This window comes from Poromitra crassiceps (assembly GCF_964638095.1).
Source record: "Poromitra crassiceps genome assembly, chromosome: 16".
Classification (NCBI taxonomy): domain Eukaryota; kingdom Metazoa; phylum Chordata; class Actinopteri; order Beryciformes; family Melamphaidae; genus Poromitra; species Poromitra crassiceps.
In genome coordinates this window covers 25,339,894-25,357,201 of record NC_139645.1, presented here as the reverse complement: position 1 = coordinate 25,357,201, position 17,308 = coordinate 25,339,894, and the positions used below count along the sequence as shown (strand labels likewise).

Sequence of the window (17,308 nt, the reverse complement as noted above, 5' to 3'; positions counted from 1 at the left end):
TTGGCTGCTGCTGAGAGAGTCTCTCACTACACTTAGCCAACTTGGACTGTAGGCGTCTAATTTTAACTTCAGCCTCATACAGTTTTGAGTTTGTGGCTTTCTTTTCTCTATCTAACCTGTCCTTCTCAATACAAATAAGATCAAACTCTATCTTGAGCCTGTTTGTATCTGCTATCTCTCTATTCAGATCTCCTACAATCTCAGTGACATCCCTAACACAATGAGCAGCATCATCAGTGCTGGTACTGTCTGTACTTATCTGGCGAGATGGTGGGTCTGATGACATGAGACTACTTACCTGGACAGACGCTGCGTCTGATGGTGTGAGACTAGTACTTACCTGGGGAGATGGGCCTGATGATGTAACACTAGTACCTGACTGACCTGCTACACCGTGTGCTTTTGGAAGCTTAAATACTGCCCTGCCAAACATCTCCCTGTCACTACCATGCATCTTCTTGTGGTCCTTGTGAGCCCGATGCAAATATGTCCTAATATTCCTTTCAAGTAGGCTACGATAACCCTCACCATGTCCCTGAGTGTCAAAGCTGAAGTTGTATAGCAGAATGTTAACTAAGCTATACTTATTGTTTGGCACAACCATCACTTTTACATACTTCTCTATCTCAAACATTACATTGTTGGTTAACAAGTTATGATCCAACTTCTCTGCTCTGTCAACAGTGCACTCAAAGCCTACACCCAGCTTGTCACATTCCCTGAACTCCATACTACCACCCGTTTTTCCAAGTTTGCTGCAGCTCATCTTGTCGGCCTGTTCTCCTTGGGTCTCTAATAGAAATAGGAAATACAAAATTAAATAAATACAATAATAAAGAAACAATAAAATATAAGGTTGAATATATTTTGAGATTTTGTCTCTCAGATGAAAAATCTGAGAATATTTTTATTGATACAATTTTGTTCAGAATTCCATCTATATTTGGCTGAGAGAGAATCCTGGAAACATCTCAAGGACCACTGTTGGTCCCCGGACCTCACGTTGAGAAACACTGCAAATTACAATCGTGGACGTGCAGAGAGAGAGAGAGAGAGAGAGAGAGAGAGAGGGAGGGAGGAGAGGACGTCGTTTGCACCGCAGCCTACAGCAGCTAAGCTGCTAGCGCGTGAGCTAATTACCAAGACAAAGCAGAAAAACAGGGGGTGGTTTTTACACGGCGCACTGCACATTTTGACACGAATAACGAAAAAACCCTAAACGAAAAACGAAAACTGACTCCACAGCGTTCAAGAGAACAAGTTGGCGGACAATTTCATGTCTTTACCTCTCTGATTCCTCAAATTTGAAGTTAGTGGCGAGGCGAATGAAGGGAAATGACGCGATTTTCGTTGGTATAACCTAAACAAATCAAAAGGAATCATTCACCATGACGTGTACACAGGGGTTGGCTATAATTTAAGTGACAGACCAAAGGACAAATCAAAAAATCCAGTGTGGAATCCACTCTTAAAGGCGAGGAGTGACGATTTTTTGTTGGGCCGTTTTTATTCCAGCGGGCTGAAACGCTGCATTTGCTCCCCTAAACAGAGCTTGATTTAATTTATTATTTCGGCCTTTTTCAAAATTATTTTTTCATTTTGTAGTAGTGATGGTGCATATATATCGATACAAGCCGTGTTTTTATTTAAACATGACCCGAAAGTATGTTTAATACTAGATTGAAATGAGCCCAGAATGCAGAAATCTCCCATAGTGATTACATTACAGCGTGGTTAGAGCGGTGGGTTTGTCCTGCCTACTATATTCTTCATGGCAGTGGGTCATTACCTGCTGTACACTTAACGTGCACTAGTTCTGCATAATCACCTGCAGCTCTCTCCTTCTTTTACTGACTTTCTCACTAATCACACGGCTGTTTCCATCCATTCCATTTTCTGATCGGCTAGTCGCTTAGCTTAGTTAGCTGTTAGCGGTGGGTGCTGTCTCTCCCTCGGTAAGGTGTTTATGTTTAACCTTATAAAGTTGCTGTATATTTGGAGGTGGGAGAAGTCTCCCGCTAGTGTTGATGTCCAGTGTGACTGTGATGGCAGAGTTTGTTTGTTTATTTGCTGCGTCGCGTGTAACGTTAGTTAGACGAGGCGCACACACACACACACCATCTCAGTGGCCTTGTGGTCTGAGTGTCCGCCCTGAGACTGGGGGGTTGTGAGTTCGATCCCCGGTCGAGTCATACCAAAGACTATAAAAATGGGACCCATTTGCCTCCCTGCTTGGCACTCAGCAATCAAAGGGTTGGAATTGGGGGGTTAGATCAGTGGTTCCCAACCTTTTTTGTGCCGTGTACCCCTTGAGCTGTTTTGCCATGCCAAGTGTACCCCCTGACAGCGTGTTGATGATTCTCCCAAATTTGTTCCATTAATCTCATTCAACTTTTACTATCCAACACAACTGATTATTAAATTAAAACAATATTAAATTAAAATCATTTTGAATGACTCCCCTTTAACACATTGACTGCCAGCCGTTTTTTCAATGCTGTAGGTAGGTTCTGCCAGGGGGGTTTTTGAGGATTCTGGCTCATTTTACAAGAGCCGAGGATTCTTTTCTGTTAGGACTTCGTGAACACCAATCATCTAAAAAGAACTAATAGAATGTGTGCTTTCTCTGTCTAAAAGAGTTAGTTTGTAGAGTTAGTAGTTATGTAGATATTAGCCGTTGAATACAGTATGGTTTCAGCGTCTGAGAAGGAAAGCTGAGAAAAACGCAGTTTTGTGAAATTCAATCAAACAGGCAGAACAGTCACTTTAACCATTTATGTTTGGCATCAGTGAGACATCAGACATCTGAACAATAGTTGTTTTCAATAATGGAGGAATAATACAATAATAAAATAAATAAATGTCAAAATAAATACAAAACAAGAGCAGACCACAGGTCACTCAGCTTTTTTTTTTTTTTTTACATGTTTTTTTTTTATATAGGTTTTTTCGGTTCGTGATCAAACCGGTTTGGGCTCGTACACCGAATCCAGAACTGCTCAGGCAGTTTTTTTTTTTTTTTACGACCCATGCCTACTTGTGCCACCGAGCACGGTTCTTCTCTGAGTGGTACACCTCATAGCAGCCAGCCCTGTGTAATGGGACATTACACACGACACAACGGTAGCGTGTCTCGCTTCTAACACCAATCTCTGAACAAACTCTACACCTCCTCGTTGGGCCAGCTTTTTTGAGTGAGGCTGGATACATGGCCATTACATGGCCCGCTAGATCGACATCCAGCCTGCTTGGAGGGTCCAGGTATGGTGCCCGGCCCGGCCTGGTTGCAGGTTGGTCACTGCCCCCCCCCCCCCCACCCCCCACCCCCCACCCCAGCCCCCACCTCCTCCCCGCCACCCCCCACCTCCTCCCTCACCTCCTCCTCCTCCACCTCAGCCCCCACCTCCTCCTCCACCCCAGCCCCCACCTCCTCCTCCACCACAGGTCTGGTCCATGCACCGACAACACTCAGGATGAAAGCCATCAAAGTTTTACACTTTCTCTGTGGGTGTTTAGCTTTGTACAGAACAAAGGCGTTATAAAAAGACATCTGAAACATGTACATGACAAACTTGAATGGCCACCTGGATGTCTTCCTGGCAAAGGGATAGTAGGCAATGTTCTGGTCCAATCTGTCTACCCCATTCATGTACTTGTTGTAGTCCACAACGCACTTGGGTTTTGCGTGTGGGACCCTCTCTCTGCTGCCTTTCTGCCTGACCTGCACTGTCTCCATCGTGTCGTCGTGCAGAGTGGAAACCATTTTGACGATTCTTTTGTCTCGCCAGGCCAGAACCATGGTGCCACCATTGTGGCGCATGACCGTTTCCCCCAGCTTCACGGTGTGGTTGGTAACCTTTGTAGCAGGTGGCTCGCCCCTGTTCTTCCTCAGAGTGCCACAGACATGGGTCTGACACTCCAGCAGCTGTGCACACATAGAAACAGAGTTATAGTAGTTGTCCATGTATAGGTGGTAACCCTGCCCTGCCAAGTCCCCGAGGAGGAACTCCACTGTCTCGCCTAGGGTGGACCGCTCACCACCGTACAGCTTCATGCTGTAGCAGTAACCTGTCTGGGAGTCACAGAGGGTGTAGGACTTTATCCCATACTTTATGGGTTTCTGTGGGTTATACACTTTGAAGGCCAACCGCCCACGCCACAGGAGCATCCCCTCATCAATACTGATGTTTTCACTTGGTGTGAACATGGCTCTGAACTTTTCTAACAGGTCGTTCAAAACTGGCCGGACCTTGAGCAACTTGTCTGCACCATCAACATCAAAATTGTTACTGAAATGGAGGAATCGTGTTAGCAGTTGAAAGCGGTTGCGAGACATGGTTTTGTTGAAGTGGGGGGTAGCATACAGTTCATTTGTGGTCCAGTACATGGACAGTTCAGGCTTCTTGACGATCCCAGTGAGGAAATATAGTCTCAAGAAGCTCTTGAGTTCTGCCACTGTAGTGTCCTTCCACCTCCCAAGCCTTGAATGTGGCAGAGCCTCACTGACCTGACTGATGCACTGGTGTGCATACAAGTTAGTTTGGACTACAATGTCCTGGAGCAGCTCATCATTTAGGAAGAGCTGGAAGAACTCCACTGGTTGAGCAGCACCACCACTATGAGGACCCGGAACTGCTGTGAAGGGGATGTGGGTTGGCTCCCAGTCAACGTCACACCACTCAGGACCTGCAGGCTGAGGACGTTTCCCACTTCCAGCTCCATCTGCAAATTATAGAAATACATAATTACCATAAAATAGTGTTTTTTATATGTGTGGTACTGAATTCTGGCTGGAACCTGTGATGTGAAAATAAACCTGATCCTGAAGTGTGATCTTACCCATTTTCCTGGCACCAGAGGCTGTGGCACCAGATGCTGTAGGCCTACCGCTACAGCCGGCTACGGGCTCATCTTCAGAGTCTGAAATTCAGTAAAATGAATTGACTGACTGCTGGCTTTTGTACAGTCATAGTAATTACATTTACACAAGTTACACAAGTCATCTCAAACATCGTCTTACCACTGCTCTGTGGAGCTTCGCTCCTCGACGGGGCCCACTCTTCCTCAGAATCCTCCGCGTCTGGAGAAGACGTGAGCTCACTCGACTCAGACTCAGTCAGCCCAGCAGCCGCAGCGGCGACATGCATGGGCTCACCCCGTTCTTCATCCGAGACCTCGGAATCGGTCTCCGGCACAAGCTCGTTTCGGACGGAAAAGAAATCCAGCAGTGATCTCTGATCCGCCGATCGCTTGCGTGCAGCCGCCGAAGACCGCTTGCGTTTGGCCGGCATGGCACAAACACGCCACCCGCTCCCAACTAAACTGAAAACTGAAAATACTAACTAAACTAAACTGAAATAAAACAACTACTGCTACGACTAGATCAAACTGAACTGAAATAAGGCTAATCTACCGGCTACCAACTCGATCAAACTGAACTAGAATAAACGCTAAATACTAAAATGAACTGACGCTAAGGCTAAGCTAACTACAATGAACTGTAACTACGCGCTAACTATCTATCTAAACGAAGTCTACTATAAAGACTATACTAAACACTACTACTGTACTAACAACTAACAAACTAAATCAACTACGCTAACCAACTCGCTGTAAATCTGACTCTAAATTGCTAAATTGCTGAAATTCTCTATGTATAAATCGCTATGTAATTCTATCTCGCTCTGTATCTCAACTTACCTACTTCAACCCACGCCGATGAAAGGATCCCGCCTTCCTTATATAGAAATCTTTGTTAGAGTACTTCCGGGGCAGCGGGAGAGGTCGGATCCACATTCACCTATTGCCCAAGGGCGCCAGCTAGTGGAAACCACTGAAAAAACAGTTTGACGACTCAACTCGTCATTGGCAGTGAACGGTTGGATTGTGTTTGACGACTCAACTCGTCATTGGCAGTGAACGTGTTAATACAAATAGCTATACACTTATTGAGAATGAACAAAATATTATATATAGCCTATATAGAGATAGATATATTCAGACTCACACAGTAACAGTTTCAACTATTTTTATTTAGTCACTTGGCACCTTTAAAAAGACACATGAGCTAGTTTGTCTTTCATAAGCTTTGACAGTTCTGGGGGCAGCTGTTACCAGGCAAAATATCACACATAAGATAAGTAGATCCAAAAAGCAAAAGTTCAAATCAGTGCACATCCCACCAAAATAGCACACAAAAATAGCACACATATTAGATCCAAAAGGCAAAAGTCCAGTGCACATTTCCCAGTTCAGGATATTCCCTTTCAACCTCACAGCAAAACACTGCCAAGAATGAAGACAACTGAATATTAAACTAAAATAATTTGAATGACAAAACTCTTATGATTCAGTCATTTGGCAGCTTTAATGAGACACCTGAGCTTGTTTGTCTTTCATAAGCTTTGATAGTTCTGGGGGCAGTGTGGCAACAGCTGTTACCAGACTGTTCTCCACATTCAGTCTGTTCCTCTGCTTGTTTTTGATGTGGGTCAGAGCTGAGAAGGTCACCTCACACATATAAGTAGATCCAAAAGGCAAAAAGTTCATTCAGTGCACATTTCCCCCGCTCAGGATATTCCCTTTCAACATCACACCAAAACTCTGTCAATGACTTTTCAGCATGTGCCATCTTCAGCCCACGATCAGAGGACATGTCCACCAGATCTTCCTGCAATCTTGCAGGGAGGCTGCTGCTGCTTTCACTCACAGTGAGAGGGTTCCTCACCCAGTCCACTTTTTCTGACTTTGCTTCAATGTCATCAAAGTACTGGTTGAAATCAGTGTTGAGTTTGGACAGATGTGCTTTCACCATTTTCACCACAGGACGCTTGTCAACATCAGTGGTGGTAAGATGGGCATCAAGCAGTGGGAAACGGCTGACATCTCCACCCTCACATTTCCTCTCCCATAATTTCACCTTATTTATGAATCCATTCACTTTGTCATACATGTTAACACATTCACTGCCAGCCGTTTTTTTTTTACTGTAGGTAGCTTCTGCCAAGGTTTTTTTTTGAGGATTCTGGCTCATCTTTCAAGGGCAGAGGATTATTTTCTGCTAAGATTTTGTGAACACAAAATATCTCAAAAGAACTAATAGAATGTGTGCTTTCTCTGTCTAAAAGAGTTAGTTTGTAGAGTTAGTAGTTATGTAGGCATTAGCACTTGAATACAGCATGGTTTCAGCGTCTGAAAATTTAAGCTGAGATAAATGGCTTTTTGTGAAATTCGATAGAACAGTCACTTTAACCATTCATTTTTGGCATCAGTAAGACGTCAGACATCTAAACAATAGTTTTGAACAGTAATTTCCTCCATAACAGCAGGAAACCCCCCTCTCCTTCAAACTCCTCCCTCCGTGTGTGTTCTCCTCCTGCCTCCGTGGCTGCATCGGGCGTGTCACAAGCGAGTTGCTGCTGCTGCTGCTGCCTGGCTGCCCCTCGTCGGGCGAGTCTGGATGGGCTCGCTCGTTTCTTGGGGTTTCGGTTGAGAGCTTTGATGAAGCTTTTGCGATTCTGGTCTTATTTATGCTGCGTGTTTCAAAGTGTGTTGCACCCATAATCTATTATGCAAATTTGCAATCCCCCACCGCCAGCAACCAGCGCGAAAGCGAAAGCGTTTTCGCCAATCCATTTTACAGTATGAGAATGGTTTCATCGCGCGTTCCCCTGCAGTTTTGGCTCGGCTTTTTCTAGTCTGGAGAGCACTGTCGCCACTTAGTGGGTCGGTGGAATGGGTTGTACACGTTCGGTGGCTCCCATATTTTCATAGGAGATGTAAAAGGGTTAGATCAACGTCCCACCGTCAATTTTTTTTTTTTTTTTTTTTTTGACGAGTTGACTCGCCATTGGCAGTCAACTGTTGGTTTCTGCTTGACGAGTTGACTCGCCAATGGCAGTGAACGTGTTAAGGATATGTGAGTCCTTGCCTTGAAGTGATAGGTTGAGGTCATTCAGCTTGGTGAACACATCAGCAAGATATGCCAGACGGGCAACCCACTCGTCATCCTCAAATAATGCCACAAGGGGATGCAGGTGCTCTGTGAGGAAAACAGACACCTCCGCTCGGAGCTCATACAGCCTCAGTAGCGTCTTTCCACGAGACAGCCAGCGGACGTCTGTGTGAAGCAGGAGCTGGTCGTGGTCTGCCCCGCTGTCTTGACAGAGAGTTTGAAACAGCCTGTGGTTCATTGGCCTGGACTGAATGAAATTAATCACCTTCACTGCATCATCCATAACAGCACTTAACTCGGGGCTCATCCTCTTGCTTGCTAGAGCTTCCCGGTGGATAATGCAGTGCATGGTGATCTAACGGTTAGATCACCATATGATTCCCGAGCGCGGCGCTGCTGCCGCTCACCGCTCCCCCAGGGGATGGGTGGAATGCGGAGAACAAATTTCACACATTGTTTGGGACTTTACCTTTACCTTTACACACACAGACTTTTTTATTTTATTTTATATATAATCGCACCCTTTTGCGGTTATGTAATCGCACGTGCTGACATCGCGATTGCGATTGCGATTCAATTAATCGTGCAGCACTAGTGTGTGTGTGTGTGTGTGTGTGTGTGTGTGTGAAAACAGAAGCATATTCATAGTACAAAATATTAGGGGTGTGCCACCTTAGTTTCAGTTACAGTTTATTTAAAAAAAAAGGACAGTACACATTAATCAACATTACTGTAAATGCGCCAGTTTTAGCCAACTGGCTAATTCGCAACTGTAGTCCTTTTGGCAAGATGTTATAAAACCATACACCTAAAACAGAAGCATTAAAAGTAAAACACAATATTTACAACACAATCCAAAATAATAGTAAAAACAATAATACAATAGGCACCTCACGATTCGGTTCGATTACGATTCAGGGTGCTACGATTCGATGATTAATCGATTATTACGATTATTACGATTAATCACGATTTTCGATGCCTCTTTTTCCCCATACAGGATTTCTTTGTCAGTATCCATTAATTAAAGTAAACAAACAAATTTACCTCCATTATCTTTTATTTAGATCAATCAGACCAAACAATACATCCAAAACATTTCCCACAACAAAAAGATGCTCTTATTCACAACAAATTACAGGTGAGATTATTTTAAATAAAGTGCCTTTAGAAATAAGACTTATTTTCTTTTAACCAAAATTCTCTGCTGTTTTCACAGATTTAGGATTAATATAAAAAACAAATAGCTTATTCTGCTGTTTTCACAGATTTCTGTACTGGCAGGATCAATACAAAAATAGATTATTCTGTTTATTCTATTCAGTAATAGAAAATAAAACTTTTAACCAAAATCCTCTGCTTTTTTCACAGATTTCGGTACTAGCATGTTTGTTTAATACAAAACAAATAGCTTATTCATAAATAATAAATAAAGACTTCCAAACAAAATCCTTTACAAATGACCAGTGAGCAGCATAGCATCCCACAACAAGCAAACGTTTTGCTGCTACTTTTAGCAACAGCTCAGCTGTATGTGCACCCGTGTGGCTCTCAGTCATCACTCTTGTCTGGAGGACATAACTCACCAGCTCCCAGTCGTTGTCACTTATGAAGTGTGCCGTTACCGTGACATACGATTGAGTTGCGACTGAAGTCCATGCATCACATGTTATAGCCACCCTGCATGCTTTCTTCAGGGATTCCAGTACTTCGGTTTTGGTCTCGTCGTACAGTTGAGGAACTGCTTTCTGGGTGAAATACTTTCGCGTCGGTACTTGGTATCTTGGTATTCCGACGTGTACACATCTGTGGCTGTGATTGACAGGTGGGTCAAAACTCGCATCGCAATTTCGTGCCGTCTATTCGCATCGCTCTTGATGTGTAAGGACCTTTACACACGGAGTAGCTTCTGCCTTCATGTTCATAAAACCCGAATTGCCTACACACCGTGGATTTTAACCCAGATGGGTGAATCTGACGCTCAGTCAGAGCAGCTAGCGCGTTAGCTGCCGCCGCCATTTTCTCTGTTTACAGTCGGTCTTATGTAAAACTGTCCGGCCGGCTTTTTTCGTTCCGGGCGCTACGGCTCTGTTTCTGTGGTCAGGAAAAGTAATCGATAATCGAACATTTTGCATCGATTTGAATCGTTACGTGTCGTTTCATCGCGATGCATCTAAGAAACGATTTTTCGGCACACCCCTACAAAATATTCTGTGGGTCTTGAAAGATGAGTGAATATGATCACAAATTCTGGCAACTCAGTGGCAACTTAAAAAAATACTCTGGCGTGCAAAGAGTTAATACACTGTTTTTAATTAGACATGTTTGAAGAAAATAAGGTGACACTAACTTACCAGGGTAGTACTGTGTGTGTGTGTGTGTGTGTGTGTGTGTGTGTGTGTGTGTGTGTGTGTGTGGGTGCGTGCGTGCGTGCGTGTTTTTCTCCTCTCAGAAGATGAGTGTTCGTGTGGAGGAAGAAGTTGGAGCAGAGCCTCCTGACCGCTCTCTGTCTGTGCAGGAGTTGGTTCTACTCTTCAGTCATCAACATGGACCCTCAGACACAAAGTAAGATAACTGTTACACTCTAAACTTCATAATAGCCTGAGAACATGAGAACATGGACCCTCAGACACAAAGTAAGATGACTGTTACACTCTAAACTTCATAATAGCCTGAGAACATGAGAACATGGACCCTCAGACACAAAGTAAGATGACTGTTACACTCTAAACTTCATAATAGCCTGAGAACATGAGAACATGGACCCTCAGACACAAAGTAAGACGACTGTTACACTCTAAACTTCATAATAGCCTGAGAACATGAGAACATGGACCCTCAGACACAAAGTAAGATGACTGTTACACTCTAAACTTCATAATAGACTGAGAACATGAGAACATGGACCCTCAGACACAAAGTAAGATGACTGTTACACTCTAAACTTCATAATAGCCTGAGAACATGAGAACATGGACCCTCACACACAAAGTAAGATGACTGTTACACTCTAAACTTCATAATAGCCTGAGAACATGAGAACATGGACCCTCAGACACAAAGTAAGATGACTGTTACACTCTAAACTTCATAATAGCCTGAGAACATGAGAACATGGACCCTCAGACACAAAGTAAGATGACTGTTACACTCTAAACTTCATAATAGCCTGAGAACATGAGAACATGGACCCTCAGACACAAAGTAAGACGACTGTTACACTGTAAACTTCATAATAGTCTGAGAACATGAGAACATGGACCCTCAGACACAAAGTAAGATGACTGTTACACTCTAAACTTCATATCCTGAGAACATGAGAACATGGACCCTCAGACACAAAGTAAGATGACTGTTACACTCTAAACTTCATAATAGACTGAGAACATGAGAACATGGACCCTCAGACACAAAGTAAGATGACTGTTACACTCTAAACTTCATAATAGACTGAGAACATGAGAACATGGACCCTCAGACACAAAGTAAGATCACTGTTACACTCTAAACTTCATAATAGCCTGAGAACATGAGAACATGGACCCTCAGACACAAAGTAAGATGACTGTTACACTCTAAACTTCATATCCTGAGAACATGAGAACATGGACCCTCAGACACAAAGTAAGATGACTGTTACACTCTAAACTTCATAATAGACTGAGAACATGAGAACATGGACCCTCAGACACAAAGTAAGATGACTGTTACACTCTAAACTTCATAATAGACTGAGAACATGAGAACATGGACCCTCAGACACAAAGTAAGATGACTGTTACACTCTAAACTTCATAATAGACTGAGAACATGAGAACATGGACCCTCAGACACAAAGTAAGATGACTGTTACACTCTAAACTTCATAATAGACTGAGAACATGAGAACATGGATCCTCAGATACAAAGTAAGATGACTGTTACACTCTAAACTTCATAATAGACTGAGAACATGAGAACATGGATCCTCAGACACAAAGTAAGATGACTGTTACACTCTAAACTTCATAATAGACTGAGAACATGAGAACATGGACCCTCAGACACAAAGTAAGATGACTGTTACACTCTAAACTTCATAATAGTCTGAGAACATGAGAACATGGACCCTCAGACACAAAGTAAGATGACTGTTACACTCTAAACTTCATAATAGCCTGAGAACATGAGAACATGGACCCTCAGATACAAAGTAAGATGACTGTTACACTCTAAACTTCATAATAGCCTGAGAACATGAGAACATGCCAAATTATGCATGTGCTCAAAGTAGAACATAATAATAAGCCAAACTATAGATGTGTTCCTATTTGTATCCAAAGTACTTTGAATGAATGATTTTGGCACAGATTAAAGGTTTTGAAAAACATAATCTCATACGAATTCCAGTCTGATTTTACAAAATCTCATTCCATAAACACATATTTTATCACGAGGAAGTGGATAGCGTAAACTACTTTGAAATGCTGTTGCAGGACTTGGAAAAATCATTCAATAAAAAAAACGAATTGAATCGAAAAAGCAAAATTCTGTCTACTGCAATGAAACACCATTGAGTTTAACCTGTGATGAGCAGGGTGAGAGCAGCTTGTTTCAGATTCAGATGACTTTATTTATCCCAGAAGGGCATTCAGCTCTAAAGCCTACCCGGCCCCGACGTTGACTGAGCGCGCTCAGTGGGACTACATGAGTTTGTAGAGTTTGCAGAGACCTGAATGGGAGGGGCCATCTTTCCTCATCTGTTGCCGTGGTTACCACTGATGCAAAACCTGGCATCCTGGACACTTATCAACAGACCATGTTATCAAAAACTCCAGATGTCAGAAAAACGGACAATGTGCAACGTTGCAAGAAGTTGTGTGTCTTTACACACATTCAGCACCAGTGGCTCCTGCATTACATTACTGGCTTCCTTGGGAAGCTAAGCAGGTCTGGCCTAGGATACTCCTTGGATGGGAGACTGGTGCTGGATGTGGTGTTGGAGGACCAGTAGGAGGTGCTCTTCCCCTCTGGTCTGAATGGTCTGATGAATACTCTGATCTGATGAATAATCTCCCCAATGCTCCAGGGCAGAGACAGGGAGTCTGTCCTGTGAGTGAGCACCGTCCTTCAGATGAGACGTTAAACCGAGGTCCTGACTCTCTGTGGTCATTAACTCATTGAGTGCCAGCCACTTTTGGAGAACGGATGCTCCCAGTGCCAGAGTTTCAGAGCGTTTTCAGTGATTTCTCGAGGCCCACAGAATATTGTGTGATATTACTATGTAAACACCGAACACGCACAAAGAACGATGAGACTCTCTTCTATCATCTGCAAAAAAAAGTTTATTGATATCATTTTCAATTTTTTAGTTATCAGCCGGAGAAGATAGGTTGATTTTAGCAAAAACACACGTTTCAATTTAGAAGCTGAGATATTCCGCCTTTTGTGAAATGAAGCATTTCAAGCACATCATTGACTCTGAAGCTAATATTTTCTGATGTAATGACACCTCAAAAATAATTTCCTTCAATAAAACAGTGAAAACAAAGGAATTTTGTTTGGCCAAATAATATTTTTTAGCTGCAACCAGCAGCGCTGGCCCCTGCGTGCGCAGACCCTACACCTTCTTGCTGGTCTTGATTTAAGTCTGGTGGGCATCAGATAGTCTAGCTTGTTTGCCTGTCTCTCTGTCTATCGAGCCTGCTGCTGTCTGGGTCTGTGTTTACTGTCAATGGTTGTATACTGCCCTGCGTGCCCCACCCCCCCTCCTCCTCCTCTGTGGGAGTGTCTCTGGGGCTCTGCTGCGTTTGCTCTGCGTTTGCTCTGTCTGCACTGAAAAGTGCGCTGCATCCCCCCGCTTTTTCACAGCGTGTCGCCGGCTCCCAGCTGAGAATAATGTAACTTTTCAGAAAGACGCTGGTGTCGGCAACTAAATCATATGGAGGGGCTATCGCAGCGGAGACGGAGGGGCTCAATTGTGGCAGCAGATTGACTGCTGTTCACAGGCACAGCTAACGTTATGCTTCATGCATATCGATGCGATTTCCGTTTCCCCATGACTTCTTCTCTCTTTTTTCCTCGCCTTTCTCTAATCTGGAGAGCACTGTCGCCACCTAATGGGTCCCTAAAATAGCTTTTACACATTCAACATGCACAATACTTTCACAGGAGATGGATCTGGCTTTGATCCACGTCCCACCGTCAAAAAACGCAATTGACGACTTTAGTCGTCATTGGCACTCAACGTTACTATCCGAATTGACGACTAAAGTCGTCATTGGCACTCAATGAGTTAAAGATCCCATCGGCACTCTTCACAGGAGTAGGGGCGTAACCCCGGTGCCCTGAGGGGTGGAACCCCGGTGCCCTGAGGGGTGGAACCCCGGTGCCCTGAGGGGTGTAACCCCGGTGCCCTGGCCAAATTCCCAAACAGGCCTTTCTTCAATCATGGCCACCTAATCATCCCTCCTTACTTAATTGGCACATTCAGTCCTCAACTCTCCACTGTGATAGGCTGATGTGTGGTGAGTCTCCACTGTGATAGGCTGATGTGTGGTGAGTCTCCACTGTGATAGGCTGATGTGTGGTGAGTCTCCACTGTGATAGGCTGATGTGTGGTGAGCGTTCTGGCGCAAACTGGCTGCTGTGCATCACCCAGGTGGGTGCTACACATCGGTGGTGGATGAGCTGAGTTCCCTCTCCTTCCCTCCCCTGATATGTGAAGCGCTCTGAGTGTGTAGAAAGGCGCTATATAAATCCAATCAATTAATTATTATAATTACTAGAACTAATGATGATATGTATCAAACATTTGTGTTTGCAGAGGTCAGCACCACAGGCAGAGAGCAGAGTCTCCAGTACCCAGCTGTCTGTCTATGAAGACTGACTGGTCTAAAGATGATTTAATATACTTCAGTAATGAACCTGGAAACCTAGACTGTGAGTCTCAATATTATTATTTTTGTCTAAAATGCATTTCTAAAATTTCCACATTTATTTTGATGAAAATTGGCGGAACCCTGCAGTACCTCCATGAACATTTCAAATCTACTTTTACATTTTTCAACAGCATCCCCCCCCACCCGCCAGAGAGCAGAGTCTCCAGTACCCAGCTGTCTGTCTATGAAGACTGACTGGTCTAAACATAGACCTCCAGAGTTCAGTAATGAACCTGGACCTTCAGACACAAGGTAAGAGGACTGGTTATACTGCAATGAGAAAATGTTATTTGATGTCCTACAGTATTGAGGTGAGCTCAAATTAATGCTGAACAAACAATGACTCAAATTAAACAATGAATAATGAAAATTGAAGAAGAGCTAAGTAGGCTACAGATATGGGCTATATCTGGTGAACACAGAGCCCACTAACAGGTCTACAGCTCAGTTCCTGCAGCATATCGCTCAAAAGGCCACCTCCCTACTGAAGAAAGTATTTTCTATTCATAAGGGGGTCACATGTTATTTCTCTATCATGACAATTAGCGGTATGTATATTTACATTTACATTCTGTCATTTAGCTGACACTTTTGTGAAAACGTAGGGTAGCTTCAGTTGTTTTAAATTGAGTGTGTGGTGTTTTTATTATTAGAACAATAATTATTTGTATCGATCAATTACTCGAAATTTTAGGGGACTCCAATTGAATTCCATGCGACCCCAAGTTTGGGAAAGCGCGAAGTAGCCCCTCCCTCTCCTCCACCCACGCAAACCACATACATATTCAGATTGTCACTTGCAGATCAATAAATATTTAGTGAATTAAACTTTAGGACACAGATGTGTGAATACTCTCTGAGTATAAATTACATCATGCAAGTTCTCATGTGTTTTGCTGCAAAAATGTCCCCATAGTTTCTGTCTAAAACAGTGTAGTGGTAAAGACATAGGTGGGTAAACTATCCAAAGCGAGTAGTTTACCCACCATATATATATATATTAGGGATGTCAACGGTTAACCGTTAATCGATTAACCGTCGCTAACGTCGTTGTTCGGTTATTGCTGTCGGTCTATCAGTTAATTTTTTTTTTATTATTATTTTTTTATATTAAAAAATTATGAATTAAACGATAGGTTAATCGATTATTAGCGTCGGTTAATCGAAAGTGAAATTAACCGAAAATTTACATCCCTAATATATGTATATATGTATATATGTAAGGGATAATGTATATTGAGGCGGTGATTACGGGGGAAATAATGACCGACAGGCAGTGGGCAACAGAATTAGGGAATGTATGAAGCCAGTCGTGAAATTCCATTAATTCGAAAAGACCGCAGGGGGGCGCACGTCAGGTCCGGAAGTGACGACACGTACATTGGCTCCAATGTAAAAATGAGCCGACTTCTCTCTCGTTCTGTGTCTTAAATAAACATTTTCCGAATGAGCTTATGGTCTGAATAAACAATTTCAAGTCTTTTTCATGCTCCCCTGGGCTCCGTTTTCTAAATTATGGTCCCATTTCGAGTAAAAGAGCCGATAAAAATTATAACTTTGGGGGCGGGATTTTCTTTGACACCAGCCACAGGAAATCAGATGATCCCAACCAGTTGCCAAGGCAGGCTAGCTAGCTAGCTAGCAACGTAGCCAGAGATAAAAGTAAAATAACAGAAACAGCGTTACCCTTATGATATTTTAATGATGTTAGTAGACACACGTAACAGTATAGATCCCCGTGATGAGGTATGTTGATCAAAAGAACACCTAAAACGCTATATCCAAATCGGGTTTTAGTGGACGGGCAGCTCTGAAGTTGGGCAGCTCTGAAGTTGGGGCTTCAGAGCTGATCTGCGGCTAGCTAGCTAGCAACGTAGCAACAGTATAGCGAGCCCCCGAGGTCTGTTGATCAAAAGAACACCTAACGCTATATCGTTATGTAATGTGACTTGTGACATGATCACCACATTTCAATAAATATAACGTTTTTGCACATTTGAATGCTGCTGGTCGTTTGTGTAACGCTGTATATATTGGACATTTAAAGCTGATACACAATTGTGTTGAGGTAATTCCGCAAAGCTCAGTTAAAAATATAACGTGTAACACCAATGGAAGGATGGGTAGCATTAGCTAACGTCATCCAGGCTATAAACGTAAGGCTATTATGAAACGCTGATTCAGACGTTACAATAATATGACATAATATGAGCCAGTTAGCCTAGCTAGAGAGAGTAATGTCAGACCACCAGATATCACCATATTTCATTTCAATAAATATAAAGCATTCGTTGATTGAAGCAGACTCAGACTGCTGGTCGGTTAAGTTTCTCCGTCGTCCTGTCCTCTGGTCCAATCTTCGGTTTGTGTTCACTCGACATCAACAATCTTATACATGATAATATACAACAAGGCTATCTTTGTTGACAATGTT

The 17,308-nt window shown here is 43.1% G+C and overlaps 2 protein-coding genes across 2 annotated transcripts in view; both read left to right on the top strand.

Moving 5' to 3' along the window:
- The window catches only part of LOC310791545 (uncharacterized protein), a gene marked incomplete at both ends in the record, with an annotated part of 557,869 nt that overhangs the window by 321,480 nt on the left and 219,081 nt on the right, over nucleotides 1-17,308 (top strand). The window lies entirely within an intron of this gene.
- Nucleotides 10,501-17,308, top strand: part of LOC310791123 (NLR family CARD domain-containing protein 3-like) — a gene marked incomplete at its 5' end in the record, with an annotated part of 67,740 nt that continues 60,932 nt past the window's right edge. Inside the window, one exon of the mRNA XM_083652823.1 lies at nucleotides 10,501-10,519. Within this exon, the coding sequence (XP_083508949.1) occupies nucleotides 10,501-10,519 (19 nt within the window). The remainder of the gene's footprint in view (nucleotides 10,520-17,308) is intronic.